The sequence below is a fragment of the Mustela nigripes genome, chromosome 1 (genome assembly GCF_022355385.1).
Source record: "Mustela nigripes isolate SB6536 chromosome 1, MUSNIG.SB6536, whole genome shotgun sequence".
Lineage (NCBI taxonomy): Eukaryota > Metazoa > Chordata > Mammalia > Carnivora > Mustelidae > Mustela > Mustela nigripes.
Window position 1 is genome coordinate 263,707,646 of NC_081557.1, and position 20,137 is coordinate 263,727,782.

Here is a 20,137-nt window from a genome sequence, read left to right on the forward strand (position 1 = left end):
GGGCAAGATGTTTATTTTGTTCATTAATCTATCCCCGGTACCTAAAATGGTGCTGGGACATTGTGAGGACTCCTGGAACAGTTGCACAGATAGCAGACTGAAACACCCCCAGTCTTTCTGAGAAAGAGACCTTTTGGTCCAGGAGCTTTGGACTGAGGGGCAGGCTTCTGGTTTGGTGCACACAAGAAGGCCTTCGAAACTGCTACTAGGGAACAGAGGCCGCTAGATACAGGCTTTGTGCTCTCCCTTGGCCTTGCTCCAGCTTGCCGGTATCATCTGGGGAGGAGCCTACGCCATTCTCTGGTGCCCTGATTTTTACTGTTGATGCCAGGAGACACCTCTCCATCACCTGTTTTGGTGGTAGCAGTTCCTGGCCCATAGGACTAGCACCAACAGAGAATTCTTACATAGCACTATCACCCCCAGTGGCTATCCCAAGAACTACCACAGCAAGAGCCAGTAGACCCAGGAACTCAAGTCTTCCTGTGAAAAAGGCTTATTAGTTTATTGTCAAAGTTGAAACCTCAGGGGCAGGCTTCTGTTACACACATGTAAGGGCAAAAACCTTCCCTGGCACCTCAGAGAGTGGGCATTATCTTTATGCTCTCCCTCTGCTACACTGTAGAGCGCCATCATCTCTCACAACAGAGTTCTTATATGTGTCTGGTATCCTAGTTTTTATAACTGTTGCCTGGTTTTAGTGGCTGTCACCCAGGGAATATCCTTTGATCACTCTTGGCTCTGGTGGTCAGGGGCACTGGTGCTCCTGTATCTCATAGGACTATAACAGTCAGAGTCCTTGGTAGGTACTGATCCCAGGAGACTGCACAGACCAGATTGAAACACACCCCTAGTCTTTTTGTGAAAGAAGCCTACTTGCTAGTCCTAGAGCTTCAGCCTAAAGGACAAATTTTAAGCTTGGCACACCTTTAGCGGCTGTATAGGTGCTCTCTGTGAATGTGGGCTAGGGAATGCCATGTTTGCACTCTAGCTCACTCATACCTCCCAGAAAGGGACTCATACACTTGCTTGGAGCCCCAATTTTGTGCCTACTTGTCAGGAGACACCTCCAGATCACCTGGCTCTCGGGTCCAGTCTGGCTAATTACTGGAACCTATTAAAAATAAAAATAAAAATAAAATACGCTGTTTGTATAATTACAAAGTTTTGAGAGACAGCTAAGAGCAAGAATGGTGTTGAACAGTAAGTTTTATCTTCGCAAGGCCAGCCCTTCAAGATGGATAGGCAGTTGTTCTATCTGATGCATAGAAACTAATGTAGGCAGTCAAGCAAAATGAAGAAATAGAGGAATATATTCCAAATGAAAGCAGATAATGAAACCCAAGGAGGGGGGAACCTTAATGAAATGGAGGTAGGTAATTTACCTGATAAGGAGTTCAAAGTCATGGTTATAAAGATGCTTACTGAACTTGGAAGAAGAATGCATGAACACAGAACTTCAGCAAAGAGAATTTAAGACGAAAAGATAGTTTTAAGGGACTTATAGAACAACCTCAGGCAGACTAATGTTCACCTTATAGGGTGAAAAAAGAGAAGAGAGAAAGAGGCAAAAATTTTTTTTGAAGAAATAATAACCAAAAGCTTCCCTAATCTGGGGAAAGAAACAGAATTCCAAATCCAGGAAGTCTAGAGGATTCCAGGTAAGATGTTACCAAAGAGACCCACACCAAGACACATTATAATTAAAATGTCAAAATTTAAGGGAAAGGAGAGACTCTTAAAAGCAACAAGATAAAAATAAATTGTTACCATGTGAGGGAACTCAAATAGGCTATGATCATATTTTTCAGCAGAAGCCTTGCAAGCCAGAAGGAAGTAACACAATATAGTCAAAGTGCTAGAAGAAAAAAATTTCCAGCCAAGAATATGCTACCCAGCAAAGTTATTAATCGGAATTGAAGGTGAAGAAAAGAATTTTCCAGACAAAAAAAAAAAAAGCTAAAGGAGTTCATCACCATCAAATTGGCCTTAAAGAAATACTAAACAGACTTACTAAGTTGAGAAAAAATATAAACAGTAACAAGAAAACATACAAAAAATATATCTCCGGTAAAGGTGAATATTTACTGAAGGGAATAGAATAATCTCTTAAAGCTAGTGTGGGGGTTAAAAGACAAATATAGGTGCATCTGGGTGGCTCAGTTGGTTAAGCGTCTGCCTTTGGCTTATGTCATGATCCTGAAGTCCCAGGATTGAGCCCCACATCATGCTCCCTGCTCAGTGGGGTGTCTGCTTCTCCCTCTGTCCCTGACCCCATTGTGCTCTCTCTCTTGCTTTCTCTCTCTCTCAAATAAAATTCCTTTAAAAAAAAAAAAAAGACAAATACACAAAATAATACAAAAAGGACAACATAAAAAATCCAAAAAATAAATGTTGTTACAATAATTAATGTGACATCACATTAGTTTAATGTGACATCAGAAACAAAACATTAGAGGGAGAATAAAAATGTAGACTTTAAAATGCATTCAAACTTGAGTTATCATCAGCTTAAAATAGACTTACAAATTTTTATATTTAGGTCTCATTATTACCACAAAGCAAAACCAGTAGTGGATGAACAAAAGGCAGTGAGAAAGGCATCTTAAACATACCATTAAGGAAAGTCATCAAACCACAATGGAAGAGAATGAGAGAAGAAAGGAACAGAGGAAGTACAAAACAGCCAGAAAGCAAATAACAAAATGGCAGTAATAAGTCTTTACCTATCAATAATTCTTCGAAGGTAAATAGAGTAAATTCTCTAATCAGAAAACATAGAGTGGCTAAGTAGATAAAACAAAATAAGACCCATCTATATGTTACCCCCAAGAGACTCACTTCAAACATAAATACACAAACAGACTGAAAATTAGAAGATGGAAAAAGATACTCCATGCAAATGGAACCCAGAAGAAGGCTGGGGACTTGAACACCACCTACTTACATCAATAGATAGATCAGACTGCAAAAACAAAGGAAACATTGACCTTCAGTCACACATTTGAGCAGATGAACCTAACAGGTATATACAAAACATACCATCCAAAAACAACAGAATACACATTCCTCTCAAGTGCACATGAAATATACTCTAGGATAGATAAAGTCTGCACAAACTGAAGATTGAATTATATCATTTTTTCCAAACCCAGTGGTATGAAACTAGAAATCAATTATAAAAAAGAAAACTGAAAATTTATTATGTGGATATTAAACAACGTATTATTGAACAGGCAGTGGGTCAGTAAAGAATTCGAGAGTGAAACCCGAAAAGATACCTTGAGATACATGAAAACGAAAATACCAAACCAATATACCAAAAATTATGGGATATAGCAAAAAGAGTTCTGGGGAGAAGTTCATAGCAATAAATGCCTACCTCAGAAACAAGAAAAGTCTCAACCAATGTACACCTCAGGAAACTAGAAAAAGGACAAATGAAGCCCCAAGTTAGAAGAAAGGAAATAAAAGTCTGAAGAGAAATAAATAGAGACAAAAAGATGATAGAAAAGATTGATGAAACAAGAGCTTGTTCTTAGAAAATATAAACAAAATTGCAAAAACATTTAGCTAAACTAACAAAGACAAAAAGAGGGCTTAAGTAAAATCAAGGATGACAGAAGATTGATTACAACTGGTACTACAGAGATACACAGGATCATAAGAGACTATGAACAATTACACGCTAACACATTGGACCACCTAGAAAAAAAATGGATAAATTCCTAGGAACATAAAAACTTTTCAAACTGAATCAGGATGAAAAAAATCTGAACAGATTGATTACTGGTAAGGAGATTGAAGCAGTAATTTAAAACCTCCCAACAGAATTCCAGGACCAAATAACTGCCCTGATGAATTCTCTCAGTCAAAGAAGAATTAACACCAATCATTCTCAAATTCTTCAAAAAGTAAAAGTGAAAAGAACATTCTAAACTCAATTTATGAGGCCAGCATTACCATGATATCAAAACCAGACAAGAGGGCGCCTGGGTGGCTAAGTGGGTTAAGCCGCTACCTTTGGCTCAGGTCATGATCTCAGGGTCCTGGGATTGAGTCCCGCATCGGGCTCTCTGCTCAGCAGGGAGCCTGCTTCCTCCTCTCTCTCTCTGCCTTCCTCTCTGCCTACTTGTGATCTCTCTCTCTGTCAAATAAATAAATAAATAAATCTTAAAAAAAAAAAAAAGACAAGAAAAGAAGAAAATGGCAGACCAATATCCCTAATGAACATAAATGCAAAACTCCTCATCAAATATTAGCAAGCCGAATTCAACAATACATTAACAGGATCCTACCCTGTGATCAAGTGGAATTTATTCCAAGGATGCAAGGATGACTCAGCATTTACAAATCAATCAGTGTGATATACCACATTAATAAAATGAAGTGAGAAAATCACATGATCATTTAAATAGAAGCATAAAAAGTATATGACAAAATTCAATATCCATTTATAATAAAAACTTGCAATAATGTGGTATAGAGGGAACATCCTCAACATAATGAAGGCCATTTATGAAAAGCCCACAGCTGACATTACAACCCAGTGGGGTTAAGTGGAAACTTTTTCTCTAAGATTAGGAAAAAGACAAGGATGTGCACTCTCTTTTTTTTTTTTTTTTTTTAAGATTTATTCATTTATTTGAGAGAGAGACTGTGCATGAATGGGGGATGGGGAGAAGGAGAGGGAGAAAAGCAGACTCCCCACTGAGTGTGGAGCCCACTGTGAGGCTGGATTCCAGGACCCTGAGATCATGACTTGAGCTGAAACCAAGAGTCAGTTGTATAACCAACTGAGCCACCCAGGAGCCCCAAGGATGCCTGCTCTTGCCACTTTTATTCAACATAGTGTTGAAGTCGTGGCCACAGCAATTAGGCAAGAAAAAGATAAAAGTCATCCAGATTGTAGAGAAAGAATGAAAATTGTCACTCTTGAGATGACATAGTATTTTGTATATAGAAAACCTTAAAGATTGCACCAAAAAACTGTTAAGACTAGTAAGTTCAGTAAAATTGAAGGATACAGAGTCAATATACAGAGGGTTGCCTAGGTGGCTCTGTTGGTTAAGCATCTAGCTCTTGATTTCGGCTCAGGTGATAATCTCAGGGTCCTGGAATTGAACCCCAAGTTGGCATGTGTGCTAAGAGGGGAATCTTCTCAAGGATTTCTCTCCCTCTCCCATTGCCCCCCTACCCTGCTTGGGCTCCCTCTCTCTCTCTTAAAAAATGTCCTTCAAGGTCACCTGGGTGGCTCAGTGGGTTAAAGTCTCTGCCTTCGGCTCAGGTCATGATCCCAGGGTCCTGGGATCAAGCCCCCCCCCCCCTCTCTTCCTGCCTCTCTGCCTACTTGTGATCTCTGTCTGTCAAATAAATAAAATCTTTATTTAAAAAAGTCCTTCAGAGTCAATATACAGAGAAATATGTTGCATTTCTATATACCAATAACAAACTATCAGAGAAATTAAGGGGGCACTGGATGGCTCAGTTGGTTAAGCATCCAACTCTTGATTTTTGGCTCTGGTCATGATTTCAGGGTTGTGAGATCGAGCCCCACATTGGGCTCCAGACTCAGTGAGGAGTCGGCTTGTGATTCTCTCTCTCTCTCTCCTCTCCCTCTGCCTTTCCCCCCACTTTCATGCATGGTCCCTCTCTCTCTGAAATAAATAAATCTTAAGAAAAATTAAGAAAATAACCTCCATTTTCAGTTGCATTAAAATGAGCAAAATACTAGGAATTAACCAAGGAGGAGAAAGACTAACATACTGAGAAGTATGGCATTGATGAAAGAAATACAAGGAGACAAAAATAAATGGGATGATATTCCATGCTTATGGATTAGATCAGATTGTTAAAATGTTCATAGTACCCATAGCAATCTATAGATTTAATGCAACCTTTATCAAGATTCCAAAGGCATTTTTTTTTCACAGAAATAGAACAAGCAATTTTGAAATTTGTGTAGAACCACAAAAGAACGCAGATATCCTAAGCAATCTTGAGAAAGAAGAACAAAGCATCAGGCCCCCTGATTTCAGACTATATTACAAAACCAGAGTAATCAAATTAGTATGATATCGGCATAAAATAGACACACAGGAGCACCTGGGTGGCTCAGTCATTTGAGCATCCAGCTCTTGATCTCAGCTCAGGACTTGATGTCGGGGTCATGAATTCTAACCCCACTCCAGCATGGAGCCTACTTTTAAAAACAACATCTTCTGGGGCACCTGAGTGGCTCTGTCATTTAAGTGACCACCTTTATTTAGCTCAGGTCATAATCCTGGGGTCCTGGAATTGAGCCCTGCATTGGGAACCCTGCTCAGCAGGGAGTCTGATTCTCCCTCTTCCTCTACCCTTCCCCCTGCTTGTTCTCTCACTTGCTCTCTCTCTCAAATGAATAAATAAATCTTTATGAAAAAAAGTTAAAAACAAAAGGAAAAAAACAGACGCACAGATCAGTGGAACAGAAGAGATCCCAGAAATAAACCCATACATATATGGTAAATTAATTTAGGAAAAGGCACAAAGAATATACAATAGGCAAAGGACAGTCTCTAATAAATGGTGTTGGGAAAACTGGACCATTTACAAAAATTCCCTCAAAATGGATTAAAGACTTGAAGGTAAAACATGAAACCATAAAATCTGTGGGAGGAAACATAGGGAGTAAGTTCCTTGGCATCGTTAATTGGCAGTAGTTTTTGGATTTGACACCAAAAGCAAAGGCAATAAAAGTAAAAATAAAAAATTGGGTCTCTATCAAACAAAAAACCAGTAACAAGATGAAAAGGCAACCTACTGAATGGGAGAAGATATTTGCAAATCATATATCTGATAAGGGGTTAGTATCCAAAATATATGAAGAACTCAGACAATAGCAAAAAAAAAAAAAAAAAAATCCAGTTAAAAAAATAAACAGATGCTCTGAATAGACATTTTTCCAAAGAAGACCTATAGAAGGCCAGTGGGTATATGAAAAGATCTTCAAAGTCACTAATCAGGGAAATTCAAGTAAAAACCACAGTGGGCTATCACAGTACATCTGTTAGAAGAATGGCTGTTATCAAAAAGAACAAAGGGGTTAGGACTGTGAGGGGAAAAATACCAAGTGTTGACAAGGATGTGGAAAAGGGGAATATTGTGCACTGCTTGTGGTAGTATATATTGGAATAGCCATTAAGGAAAAAATATGATCCAGCAATTTCATGTTTGGGTATTTATTTATATGAAGAGAAAACAAAACACTAATGTGAAAAAGCATGTATCATCCCTATGTCATTACAGCATTATTTACAATAACCAAGGTAGAGAAACAACCTGAGTGTCCATCAATGGTTGAATTGATAAAGAAAATGTGTTTGTGTATAGATATATGTATATGCACACACATATATACACATGTATAAATAGAATGGAATATTATCAGCCATAAAAAAGAATAAAATACTGCCCATCCATTTGTGAGAACAGAGATGGACCTTGAGAACAGCATGCTAAAATGTGATAAGCCTAAGACAGAAACATCACATGATCTCATTTATATGTGGAATCTAAAAAGCAAAAACAAAAACCAAAAAAAAACTAAGCTCATGGATATAGAGAAGAGATTGGTGGTTGCCATATTGGGTATTGGGAAAGTGGATGAAAATGGTGAAGGAAGTAAAAAGGTACTAATTTTCAGTTGTAAAATAAATGTCATGGCGATATAATGTATAACATGATAATTGTAGGTAATACTGCTATACTGCATATTTGAAAATTAAGAGAGTAAGTCTTAAAAGTTACTGCACACACAAAAATTTGTAATTATATGGTGACAGACATTAATACTAGGCTTATTATGCTGATTATTTTGCAGTATACACAAGTATAAAAACATGTTATACATCTAAATCTAATATGTTTTATATGTTAATTATACTTCGATTTTAAAAAAGTTTAAAAGTGAAATAAAACAGGAATGGAGCAAAAGCATATTGGGAAGAAGGAAGGCCAGACTTGCCTTGAGCTTCATGCAGTGCCTGTTACATGCTTTTTCATGGACTCCCATCTTTTGTGTGATATACAGACACATCTGGTAGGGTTTAGTGCCAAAGACAGGAAAATCCCTCTCCTGAAAGCTCACGTGCTTGCAACTTAAAAGAAGGTCAGTAATGCCTGAAGACATGTGCAAACCCTCTTTTTCCTTTTGGACCAAACTTTTTTTTTTTTTTTAATGATGCTATTGCTCAGAGTCTATTTAGTGTATTAAGTTGTATTTTAAACTACCTAGCCATGGGGTAAGAAGAAGTTAGAGGCTTTGAAGGCTGAGAGGTGGGTTTTATAAAAATGGGTGCACTTTAGTACTTAAATGTTTAGTTGTATAATAATATATGTACATATGCACACATACAGAGGAAAATACACATAAGCGTATAGCTTGGTGAATATATTCACAACTGAGTGTGTCAATGTAATCAACACCCAGAACCACACCAGAACTTAACTGGCTTCCCACATGCTCTCCTTGTTCCTCTTCCGGGTCCGCTTACTACTCAGAGCCACCAGTATTCTGATTCCGATGTTATAGATGGGTTTTGTTTGATTTTATTCCTTATCCCAATTAAATCATACAGTATATACATGTTTGGGTCTCTTCTTCTGCTGGAAAATATTTTGTTAAGATTTATCCACATTTCTTATATATGGTTATTCTCTAGCCACACAAAATTCCATTGTATGAATATAACAGTGTATCCATTCTGCTGTTGTGTTAGGCATCTGGATGTTTTCCAGTTTGGGGCTGTTACACATCATGCACTATCTAATACATTATATTAATGTATTTTGATATAGATGCACAAATTTCCTAGGACATTTCACAGTTTTTTATCCACAGTCTGTGAACTCCCAAGTGTTCCTCAGCAGTCTGTATATTTACTTACTGTGTACTTACTCAGTTGGGGACCAGAGTCGCAAGTTACTAAATCCTTCCCTTAGTGTTCTCACTGACTTTTTCTAAAACTCACTTGGCTTTTGAACATATATTTTGGTTAAGTATGAATATTAATCTGTTTTTTCAGATTGTGAGTGCTTTTTATTCTTCATTTTACTTGCTTGTGTACCCCAGCAGCTGGCGCTCTTACCTGAGAAACAGTAAGCTGGTTGAGTAAATGGCGATAGCCATCATCGTTGCCAGCGATGAACGCCGCAAGTTCCCTTAGTTACGTGAGCCATCGAGTTCGGATTTTATCCTTTGCTTTAGTTTGACATCTCAGAGTTCAAGGGTCCAGAGTAGAAGGTGATCGCTCTCCAAGAAGCCTACAACAGGGCTCGGAACTGGGCATGCTGTGTGGTTAGAGGGCATTGCTGTGGCTTTACAAGCCTCTGGGAGATTTCATGTGTTAACAGCAGTGATTCCAAAGGATAGTGTGGGGGCCAGATATAAATAGCAGAACACAAATGGGGTAATGTGCCACTGCCAAGCTACGCTGGGGGTGTTTATAAAAAGAAAAGCATTCCCTTCTCAGCTCTCACTGTCAACAACCTCCCGTCCTGAAGACACTCTTACCACAACTGACAGAGTGGGGAAACAGCCTGAGACCTAGCATCATTTAAACCTCCTCCGCAGGCAGAAAAGCCAGGTAAACATTTTGACTTATTTACACTCAGACTACAGAAGTAATGGATTTTCGGAAAACCCTGATTCAGAGCTTGCTTCGCACATACTGCCTTGTGACGGTTATCCGTCAAGTTTTTATATATATATATATATATATATATATATATATATATATATATATTTATCCGTCAAGTTTTATATATATATATATATATATATATATATGTATATATATATATGTGATTTTACTTATTTAGTTAAGAGAGAGAGTGAGAAGGCCCAGGCTGGGGGAGAGGCAAAGAGGGAGGGAGAAGCAGGTTCCCAGCTGAGGAGGGAGCCTGAGGTAGGGCTTGATCCCAGGACCCTGGGATCCTGACCTGAGCAGAAGGCAAACACTTAACCGACTGAGCCCCCCAGGTGCCCCTGTAAAGTATTATATTTCAGATCTTTTTGAGAAAGTGAAGTTCAACACAAAAATGGCATTTTGGTAGTATATTTTAGTACCTCTAGCGAAAGAAGCTGTGCCTGAGTAAAGACGGGAACGTGAGGCCAAGGAGAGGGCTCCCTATGCTGTTTACTCCCGCTTGTATGTGCCAGAATAGGGTCCTTCGCAGGATGAAGTCGAGAGCTCAGTTCAGTTCCAGTAGTGTCAGCTTTGTTGTAGGTATGTGGAAGGAACCAGCACTGAATTGAATCGGGTAATGGCAGTGGGAGAGCTTCAGCTCCTGAGGGCCTTTCACGCTCCTGTTTACCCCTTTCATTTTCCTAAATAATGGGACAAGTATTGGGCATTCGACCAAAAGAGTTGTTTAATCTTATTAGAATTGCTGCCTACTGAATTTTTCCTTATTTTCATTCTTGCCATCAGAAATTTATGCAAGACACTTGTTTTGTCCTTGGGCTTCTCTTGAATCTTGAGTATTTGGGGCAAGGAGGCCCCCTTGGGTAGCCCTCCAGTGAGTACCATTACGAGTCTCCTCATTCCCAGTATCCTACCCACACGGGTGTCCCTCAGTTTGCAGAGAAGAGAAGCGTGGATGCTGTGCCCGGGCCAGAACTACTGGGGAATTTTTGGAAACTGGGAGCTACGAAACCACCAGTCTGAAGTGTATGCTGGGGGGAAATTCAGAGATAGGAAGAAAATATGACTTCCAGTGACTGTCTAAGGTGAGAGAGAAAACATGGCTGGAAGAGAATGGAAATGGACAGATTTAATCTTGAGCAAATTTCTGAAGTTCTCTGAGCTTTGGTTTCCCTCTCTGTAGAATGAGGGAGTTAGGCCACCAGACAGAACATCATGGCCCTTTCAGCCATTGGAAATTAACTGATGATCACTTCCTGAGCATCCTCGTGCCTACTCTCACCCTGAATGAAATGCATACAGCGTGTCAACCTGTTCTCCTTTCCTAAACCTCTTTATTAAGTCTGCTAAATTGGAATTTCTTCATTTTAATTTAGAAGAGAAAAATGAAGGCAAGACGTTTTGATATGGTCACCATGCTGCTGGCAGCTCTGATTCTAATGGACATTTTCCAGGTAATGTTGGGAATGGGAAGTATGTAGTCATTGGAATGGGAACTCTTGATATAATGTTGCCTGAGGAATTTGTGTGGGTTGATGTTGGATATGAGAGTGGCTAGAATAGATAGAATAGGTAAATTAGTTTTTTACAAGTAGCTTTTATCTTTTCATTTTATACATTAGATACATAATAACTGTAGAAAGTTGAAAAAATTAAAATTAAGCAAACAGAAGAAAGTAAAAATCATCCTTAATCCCTCCACTTACAAGGAAAGATTCTTAATCTGTTGGTGTATAGTTTTCTTGGCTTTTTTCTGTGTGTGTGTTTGTAATTTAGAACAATGGGCTCATACTGTACAAAGTATTATTTTATTTTGCTTTTTTAAAAAGATTTTATTTATTTATTTGACAGACAGGGATCACAAGTAGGCAGAGAGGCAGGCAGAGAGAGAGGAGGAAGCAGGCTCCCTGCCGAGCAGAGAGCCCAACGAGGGGCTCAATCCCAGCACTGTGGGATCACGACCTGAGCCGAAGGCAGAGGCTTTAACCCACTGAGCCACCCAGACGCCCCTTATTTTGCTTTTTAAGTTACTACTGTACTGTATGTCTACATCATTAAGTATTCTTAAAATACGTATATTGTCCAAATAAGATGACGCTGCAGTGTTTGGTTTATATGTTTTATTGAACTGTATAATGACCATTTTCTCACAGCCGGTGTTCTTTTTTTCTGATAAAACTTTTATGGTTTTATTTTTTGTAGTTGAATCTTTAAACGTTCTGTAACATATTTTTATGTAAGATATGAGCGAGCTATCTCATTTGATTCCTTCCCCACGATGTTAACTGACACATCACTACTGAATATTTTCCACTGCTTTGAAATGCCTTCTTTTTTTTTTTTTTTGGAAGATTTTATTTATTTATCTGACAGACAGAGATCACAAGTAGGCAGAGAGGCAGGAAGAGATACAGAGGGGGAAGTTGAAGTGCCTTCTTTAAGATATGTTCTTAAAATTTTGTTTTTGAATTTAATATTCTGATCCCTTGTCATTAGAATCATTGTGTATTCTGTTGCCTGTACTACAGTATGATTTTTTAAATTGAGGTATAATTTACATACCATAAAAATCCCACCATCTTAAAGTACATAATTCAGTGGTTTTCATAAATATAAATTTATGTGAATTAATTAAGATGAGTATTTATAGGGGCACCTGGATGGCTCAGTTGAGGTTGAGCCTCTGCCTTCAGCTCAGGTCATGATCTTGGGGTCCTGGGATGGAGCCCCGCATTGGGCTCTCTGCTCAGCAGGGAGCCCGCTTCCCCCCTCTGTCTTCCTGTTTACTTGTGATCTCTCTCTGTCAAATAAATAAAATCCTTAAATCATAAACATAAATTCACTGTGTTGTACAAGCATCACCACTGTCTCTTTACAGAATATTCCCATCTTTTCTATCTCTTTACAGAACATTCCCATCACCCCCAAAAGAAGGCCCTGTAGCTACCAGCAGTCAGTCCCAATTCCCTCTTCCCTACGTGCGTTGACAGCCGCTACTGTTTTCTGTTTCTGTAGATTTGCGTATTCTGGATATCTCACCGGAATGCAGTCATACAGCATCTGGCCCTTTATGTGGCTTCTTTCACTTAGTGTTTTGTTTTTAAGGTTCATTCATGTTGTAGCATATACTAGTACTTCATTACTTTTTAAAGCTGAATAATATTCTATTGTATGGTTATGCCACATTTTGATTATCCATTTATTAACTTTTTAAGATTTTATTTGAGAGAGAAAGAGAGCATGAGTGGGAGTGTGGGAGGGACAGAGAGAGGGAGGAAGCAGACTCCCCATGAGTAGGGAGCCTGAGATGAGGACCTGAGCTGAAGGGTGGGCACTTAACCGACTGAGCCAGCCAGGCACCCCTATCCCTTTATCAACTGATGAGCATTTCGGTTCTCACTCACTTTTTAAAGGCTCTTAGGGGTGAATAATCCTGCTTTGAACTTTCATATACAGATTTTTATGTGAACATGTCTTCAGTTTTCCTGGGTGTATACGTATGAATAGAATTGCTAGGTCATATAGTTACTTTATGTTTTCCACAGTGGCTGCACCATTTTATATTCCCCAGCAATGTATGAGGGTTCAGGTACTCTACATCTCTGCCAACATGGATTTTCCTTCTTCTTTCCCCTTTATGATTATAGCCATTCTAATGGGTGTGCAGTGGTATCTCTCTGTGGTTTTGCTATGCATTTTTAACATTCTTTTGTAATATAATTTTCATGTATGTTCTGTGAATGTTCCATAATTTGTTTAACCAATTTCTTTTCATTAGCATTTAGGTCATTTCCACATTTTTTGGTAATATCTTTGTATTAACTTTTTGCTAATTAAATTTCATTAGTTTGTGGTTTTGTTTCAGTGGATAGAAACATAGGAAGAAAATATAACCAGCGTGTTCACCTAGCCTTTTGGACATGTCCCTTAATGTCCGGTCAGTTGTCCCTGAATGGTGGTGGCATTTGTGAACTTTTTCACTGCTCAAGGCACTCACTGTACAGAACACACAATCAACTGTGGCTTTGGGCCAGAAAGACTTAATGTCTAAAATTAGACCTGTGGAGACTGGTTAGAGGCATAGGAAAAGACAGGAACATACTGGGCAGGATAGGATAGGATATGACTCTGATATGATGTGACTCGGATATGATGTGAGGAATGTGGGAGGTGGTTTCAGGGTGTGATGTCTTATATTGAAGTCTTGAAGATGAATCAGTATCAGTGCCCAAGACACACCATGGTACGTTCTGTGCTGCAGACGAAATGCATTTCTTGGCTAGGAGATGGTAGTGACTTAATCTCTTAGAGCTCAGATTCCCACTTCAGGAAACTCAATGACTTCCCCAGTAGAATATTCTGTGGCTGGTAATAAGGACAGTTTCTGATGCTGGCCCAGTTTCTTCATTTGTAAAATGATTTTATGAATTGTCTGCCCAACCTTTATAACAGGTGTTAGGAGAAAATTAAAGCCTTCTGAAAGTGCTGCGTAATTATCAGTGGTCTTTTTCATTGGAAACAGGACATTTGTTTAAGAGGACAGACTATGGGGCCAGATGGTGTGGCTTCATATCTCAATTTCAGACTAGTTACTTGATCTGTCTTAGTTTGCTCATCCTTAAAAAGGGACTAATAGTATCTGCTGCACAGGGTTGCCATGAAGATTAACTGAGCTCATTAATATATAGGAACACTTAATGCTTGGCATACAGACGACACCTGGGGGAAGTTTGTTAGGTCTTAGTGATGGAGTGGCCACAGAGGGTGACTGAGAAGAAGATACATAGGAAAACGCAAAAATGAAAGATGAGTCTGTGTAGCACCAGGTGGTGGTGGTTGTAGGGGGTAAGATGAGTTTGCTCTTGACTATTGACAGTTGGGGGGTCTTTGTGCAGTTCAGGTGGAGTTACCAGGTGGGCAGGTGGTAGTATGCGTCTGCACTCACAGGGACAGGTCAGAGGTATGTAGATGAGAACTGACACCATGCGCGTGTATATAATTGCCCAAGGGTAGAGTTGAGAGTTAAAAAATAAGTAGCCTTGAGCAATTCCCAACATTTAATGGCTGATAGAGTATGTTGGGTCTTCAAAAGAATCTAAGAGCAAGAGCTGTTTGGGCGGAGGAATGGGGTGGGAAGCCCACTGAAGAGGACTGAGATATGAGTGGGAATGAGTGGAAATGCAGCAGAGATGGCAGGGGTAGATGTTTCTTTCGAGAAGCTGCTCTGTGAGGGGGAGAAAAGAGATAGTAGGAAGCAGATAGATAGCCTGGGATATTTATTTTGCTTTCTTGGGTTGATTCTCTCCCTCTTTCTCCCTTCTCCCTCCCCTCACCCCTGGCATACATACTTTCACACCCTCGTACACACACTTTTCAAGAATTATTTGTGAGTAAAAAAATAATTAAATAAAAGTCATTCATGTGGAAGCTGCAACCTTAAGAGCTCCTGACAAGGGCCTTTATAAAGTTGTTAGCTGCGGTCTCCTGCTTGGGTTGCAGCTTATGCCACCAATGTACTATTACAAATATAGAATAGTGGAAAGGGAAGATGATGAGGGCATTGTTCTTTTATTTGTAGAAACCCTTAAGTGGCGTCCCTGGGCAGATTTTCTTGTCCTGTGTTTTGATCTATAGGCCAGAGTATAGGTTTTTATTTTGCAGGATTTCTTTTTCTTTAGTGCCCTCAGTTTTTGGTCACACCACTTCGAAGAATGAAGAGGTAGACCCCATGAAGAGTGGTGGGTGGCAAAGCAAAGTTTATTGGGTGACCGCGAAGTGATAGTACAAAGCTCCTGAAGAGGCAGAGGACCCGAGAGGGTTGGCCTGGGAGTTTCTATGTCTAGGGGTTTTCTGGGCTTGTTGGCAGGCTGTTTTAATCTGATTAACCCTTCCTGCCCCTGTCACCCAATCAGACTTTGTCATCTATCTGTCATGTGGGAAGGGGTGGAGGGCTCTTTCCCGGGTGGTGTAAAATTCTTTTAAGGATGGTCTGTCTTGGGGGCCGGGGTGGGAGGGGTCGTCTCTGCCTGCCTTTCTTCCAGCTATTCTTTATTAATTTAGTTCACTTGAATATTTTGCTAGTTACTATGCTGGAAGCTTGGAATTCTAAAGGCAAATGTGACACAGATCCTGCCCTTGAGGATCTTCCGGTATAATATGTATATTCCTATCATGAAATAATGAAAATAACCCCAGTGTGTTGAAGGCTTAATAGGTGGTAGGCAATGTAGGTAAGGGCTTTGCTTATATTCATTTTATCATTAGTTTTTTACAACAGTTCTGCAATTAAGATATTATTTCCTTTATCCTCATTTTCAATTTAGAAAATTGAAGCTCAGAAATGTAAAAAGTAACTTTCACATATCTAAATGGTATCTAGTTATGGAATCTAAGCCTGGATTTGTCTGGCTCCAAGCTAGTGCTAATTATATTATACAACCCCACTTACTATGTTACAGGTATCATTTAAAGGTACATTAGGCTTTTGTTTTATTTGTGTGTGACAGAAACACAATTCAAGCTCAAGTAAATAGGGAATCTTGATTCTTAGGACCCAGGTAGAATACAGAATTCAGGTACAGCTAAACTCAGGGCCTTGACTCATGTCATCAGGGCCTCATTTCTCTTCTTTTTGTAAGCCTTCCTTTGTTGGCTTTATTTACAGACAGGATTCTTGATGGAACTACGAAGGATGACTATTGGCTGCCCCAAGCCAGTATCACCCTTAGAGCTTATGGTTGTAGAGGAAGAAAGCTTTTTTCCTCTTCCCAGGAGTGCTCTGGTTTTTAGACCTGCATCACTGGGACACGTGGGTGGTTCAGTCAGTTAAGCATCTGATTCCTTTTGGTTTTAATTAACATATAATGTATTATTTGTTTCAGGGGTCCAGGTCTGTGATTCATCAGTCTTACACAAGGCACAGTGCTCACCACAACACATACTGTCCCAGCGTCCATCGCCCCGCCTCCCCATCCCTCGCGCCCTCCCTCCGCTCCAGCAGCCCTCAGTTTGTTCCCTGAGATTAAGAGTCTCTTATGGTTTGTCTTCCTCTCCAGTTTCATCTTGTTTCATTTTTTCCTCTCTTCCCCTACGATCCTCTGCCTTGTTTCTTAAATTCCGCATATCGGTGAGATTATATAATAAATGTCTTTCTCTGATTGACTTACTTATTATGATTAACATAATACCCTCTAGTTCCATCCACATCATTGCAAAAGGCAAGATTTTCATTTTTGATGACTGTATGAAATTCCATTTTGTGTGTGTGTGTGTGTGTGTGTGTGTGTGTGTGTGTATACACTGCATCTTCTTTATCCAACATCTGGGCTCTTTCCATAGTTGGCTGTTGGGGACATTGCTGCTATATACATTGGGGTACAGGTGCCCCTTCGGATGACTACATTTGTATCTTTGGGGTAAATACCCAGTAGTAAGCATCTGATTCTTGATTTTGGCTCAGGTCATGATCTTAGGGTTATGAGATTCAGCCCTGCATGGGTGGGGCTTTGTGCCGCTGAGGGTGGAAACTGCTTAAAATTCTCTCCCTCTCCCTGTGCCCCTCCCCACCCTGCCTGTTTACATGCTCGAAAGAAAGAAAGACCCCTGTGTCATTGCTTATCATTGGAGCAAGGTGCAGATCAGTTCTACCCAACCCATGTGGGGGAGTCCTCAAAGGAAAATGAATAATATTTACCATTATGTATTTACCATGTACAGTCTTTCACAGGTGGTATTTCAAAATCATTCGGCAGTCTTAAGGGGTGGAGAAAATCTAGCTAAGAATATTGTTCAAAGCCAGGGCTGCCACCCGTTTCTTTAATTTCACACTTATTCTTTGCACCATGAAGTTCAGATGAATGAATTACAGACGTAATCATTCCCACACTTCTCATTGCTAACATTTACTTTTTGATACAAAGAGATCACAGCTAAGAAAAGTTATCAGTAATAGCGGAATATAATTCCTGTATAAAAATCATTCCAAATATATATATATCATGTCCGAAGTTGTTCTAAGTAAGAGAGAGATTCTAGCAGGGCATAAGGGTATGGGAACAGTAAGGGAGAGAAAATGATATACACCAAATATCTCATCTCAAGAGCATTAATTTCCTTTTCCTTTTCTTTTGAAGGTGAAGGCTGAAACGTTAGACATGGCGGATAATGCATTTGATGATGAGTACCTAAAATGCGCTGACAGAATGGAAGTCAAGTATGTTCCCCAGTTGCTCAAGGAGGAAAAAGCAAGCCATCAGCTCTTGAAGGATGTGTGGGAAAATGCAGAAGCCAAATGGGAAGCCCAGAAGACGCGCATCTCCGTCCCGACGAGTTTTAAAGATACCCACGGAATAGCGCTGACGGCGTTCGCTGCCGAAGCTCTAGCGCGGACTCCCTTCTACCGCATGTTCAGCGAAGCTGTGAAGACGGCCGGCCTGTCTCGGAAAGATTATGTCTACGACTTCCAGTTCAAAGCTTTTCATTTTTATCTGACAAGAGCGCTGCAGTTGCTGAGAAGACCTTGCGAGGACAGTTACAAAGCTGCGGTCTATAGTATAAGCCAGGATGTCTCCTTCGCGGCCGGAGGGCCCAGCCAGGCCAGGCTCGGCCGTTTCACGCTGGCGTATTCCGCCAGGCCTCAAGCTGCCGACGACCAGCACGTTCTGTTAACCATCCGCACGTGCTTTGCAATTGCCATTGAACATTTTTTTGATAAAGAAAGTGAGAGAATTGTTCTAATACCCCTGAATGAGATTTTTCATGTGTCACAGGATGGGACCAGCAACAACCTTATCCTTCGAAGCACCAACAAGACCTGCAGCCATTACGAGTGTGCTTTCCTAGGCGGTGAGTGTCTCGGTTCTGCCTGTGCTTGTCTGGTAGGGAAGGAGCGGGACTCTGAGACCCAGGGAGAGGTCAGGAAAGAAACTGACAGTTGTTTGAGAGGAAAAGTGACATTGATGGTCCCTGGCTCCTTTCAGATCACTAGTCCCCCCCCCCCATTTTAATTTTATCAAAATAATACATTGTAGCCCTCTGGAAGGTTACAGAAATAAAACACTATAAGGCAATGGTTCTCAACTGGGGCAGTTTTGCCCTGGGGTCATTTGGTAATAACTGGAATTTTTAAATGTCACAGTCATCCCAAGTTGCTACTAGTAGCAGCTAATGTGTAGAGGCCAAGGACACTGCCAAACAGTAATGCTTAGAACAGCACCCCGTGACGAAGAAGTACCTGGCCCATAACCCTGCTTGTAAGGCTTACAATGAAGAAGAGCAACTCCTGCCCCATTGCTCCCGATCTCCAATTTTCACTCCTCAGTGGCATGCATTTTTAATTTTTCAGCTAAAATTAAAAAAAAAAAAAAGATTTTATTTCCTTATATGAGAGTGAGAGCACAGGCAAGGTGAGAGGTGGAGGAGAGTGAGAAGCAGACTTCCCACCACCCAGGGGAGCTGAGCGAGGCTCGGTCCCAGGGCCCTGCGATTATGACCTGAGCCAATGGCAGATGCCAAACCAACGGAGCTACCGAGCTGCCCCTAAGCTAAAGTTTTTAACGATATGCTTCAGCATGTTATTTCTTGATTTAAAAATTTTTAAACCTCATCAATTACATCATCAGTAACTCAGACTCTTTTGTATTTCTGTTGCACCAGTCTTAACCTGTTGGGTTTATTGATTCATGTTTGCAGTGTGACTGTTGTAGCTGTAGGCATCGAGCCGGGTTCGAGACAGAAAGGGAAGAGGGATGGCAGCTAAATCTGCCTATTTAATCAGGAAAGTAAAAGCTTTCCCAGAAATTGCTAGTCGATTTCTCATTATATGTCATTGACCAGAACACCTACCTGATAATGCATAATTTGAAGAAAAGCTCGGAAGAGAGGAAATTAGCTTTTCCAACCTCTCTAGTATAGGGAGGCAAGGAGAAGGGACTTGGGAGTTGCTGTCATGTCAGTAAACCAAGTGTATCTGATAGCCACCCGGCACTCCTCCTCTCTGTTCGTGCATTTCTCCTTTCCCAGTCTCCTAGCGTCAGAAAGACTGGTGCCTTTTTATTTACTTATTCATTTATTTGTTTATTTAAGATTTTATTTTTTTTTTAATTTGAGAGAGAGAGCACAAGCAGGGGGAAATGGCAGAGGGAGAGGGAGAAGCAGTCTCCCCCACTGAGCAGGGAGCCCCATGCGGGCTCAGATCATGATCTGAGCCAAAGGCAGGTGCTTAACTGAGTGGGCCCCCCAAGGACCCCCAGACTGGTACCTTTTTAAATACCTTTTTTATCCTAGATTATTATTTAGATGATTTTTTCTGTTTCTTTAGTTTTTTATATCCCTTCAGTACTTCACTCCAACTCTTTCAAAATATAAATCTCTACTTAGTACATTCAAACATATCCGATTCTCTCTCTCTCTTTTTAAATATATTCCTTCTGGATTCCCGCCATCACACTAAT

The 20,137-nt window shown here is 40.2% G+C and overlaps 1 protein-coding gene across 7 annotated transcripts in view; it reads left to right on the forward strand.

Annotated features, from left to right (window-relative positions):
- Positions 1-20,137, forward strand: part of ART3 (ADP-ribosyltransferase 3 (inactive)) — a 139,046-nt gene that overhangs the window by 98,902 nt on the left and 20,007 nt on the right. For 6 of the 7 annotated variants that reach the window (XM_059397108.1, XM_059397090.1, XM_059397126.1 and 3 more), the window contains exons 2-3: positions 11,063-11,140; positions 17,819-18,530. In XM_059397108.1, the coding sequence (XP_059253091.1) occupies positions 11,072-11,140; positions 17,819-18,530 (781 nt within the window). In that variant the 5' untranslated portion in view covers positions 11,063-11,071. Of the gene's footprint in view, positions 1-9,512; positions 9,627-11,062; positions 11,141-17,818; positions 18,531-20,137 lie in introns of those variants that run through there. The other variant, XM_059397117.1, reaches the window with a different exon arrangement.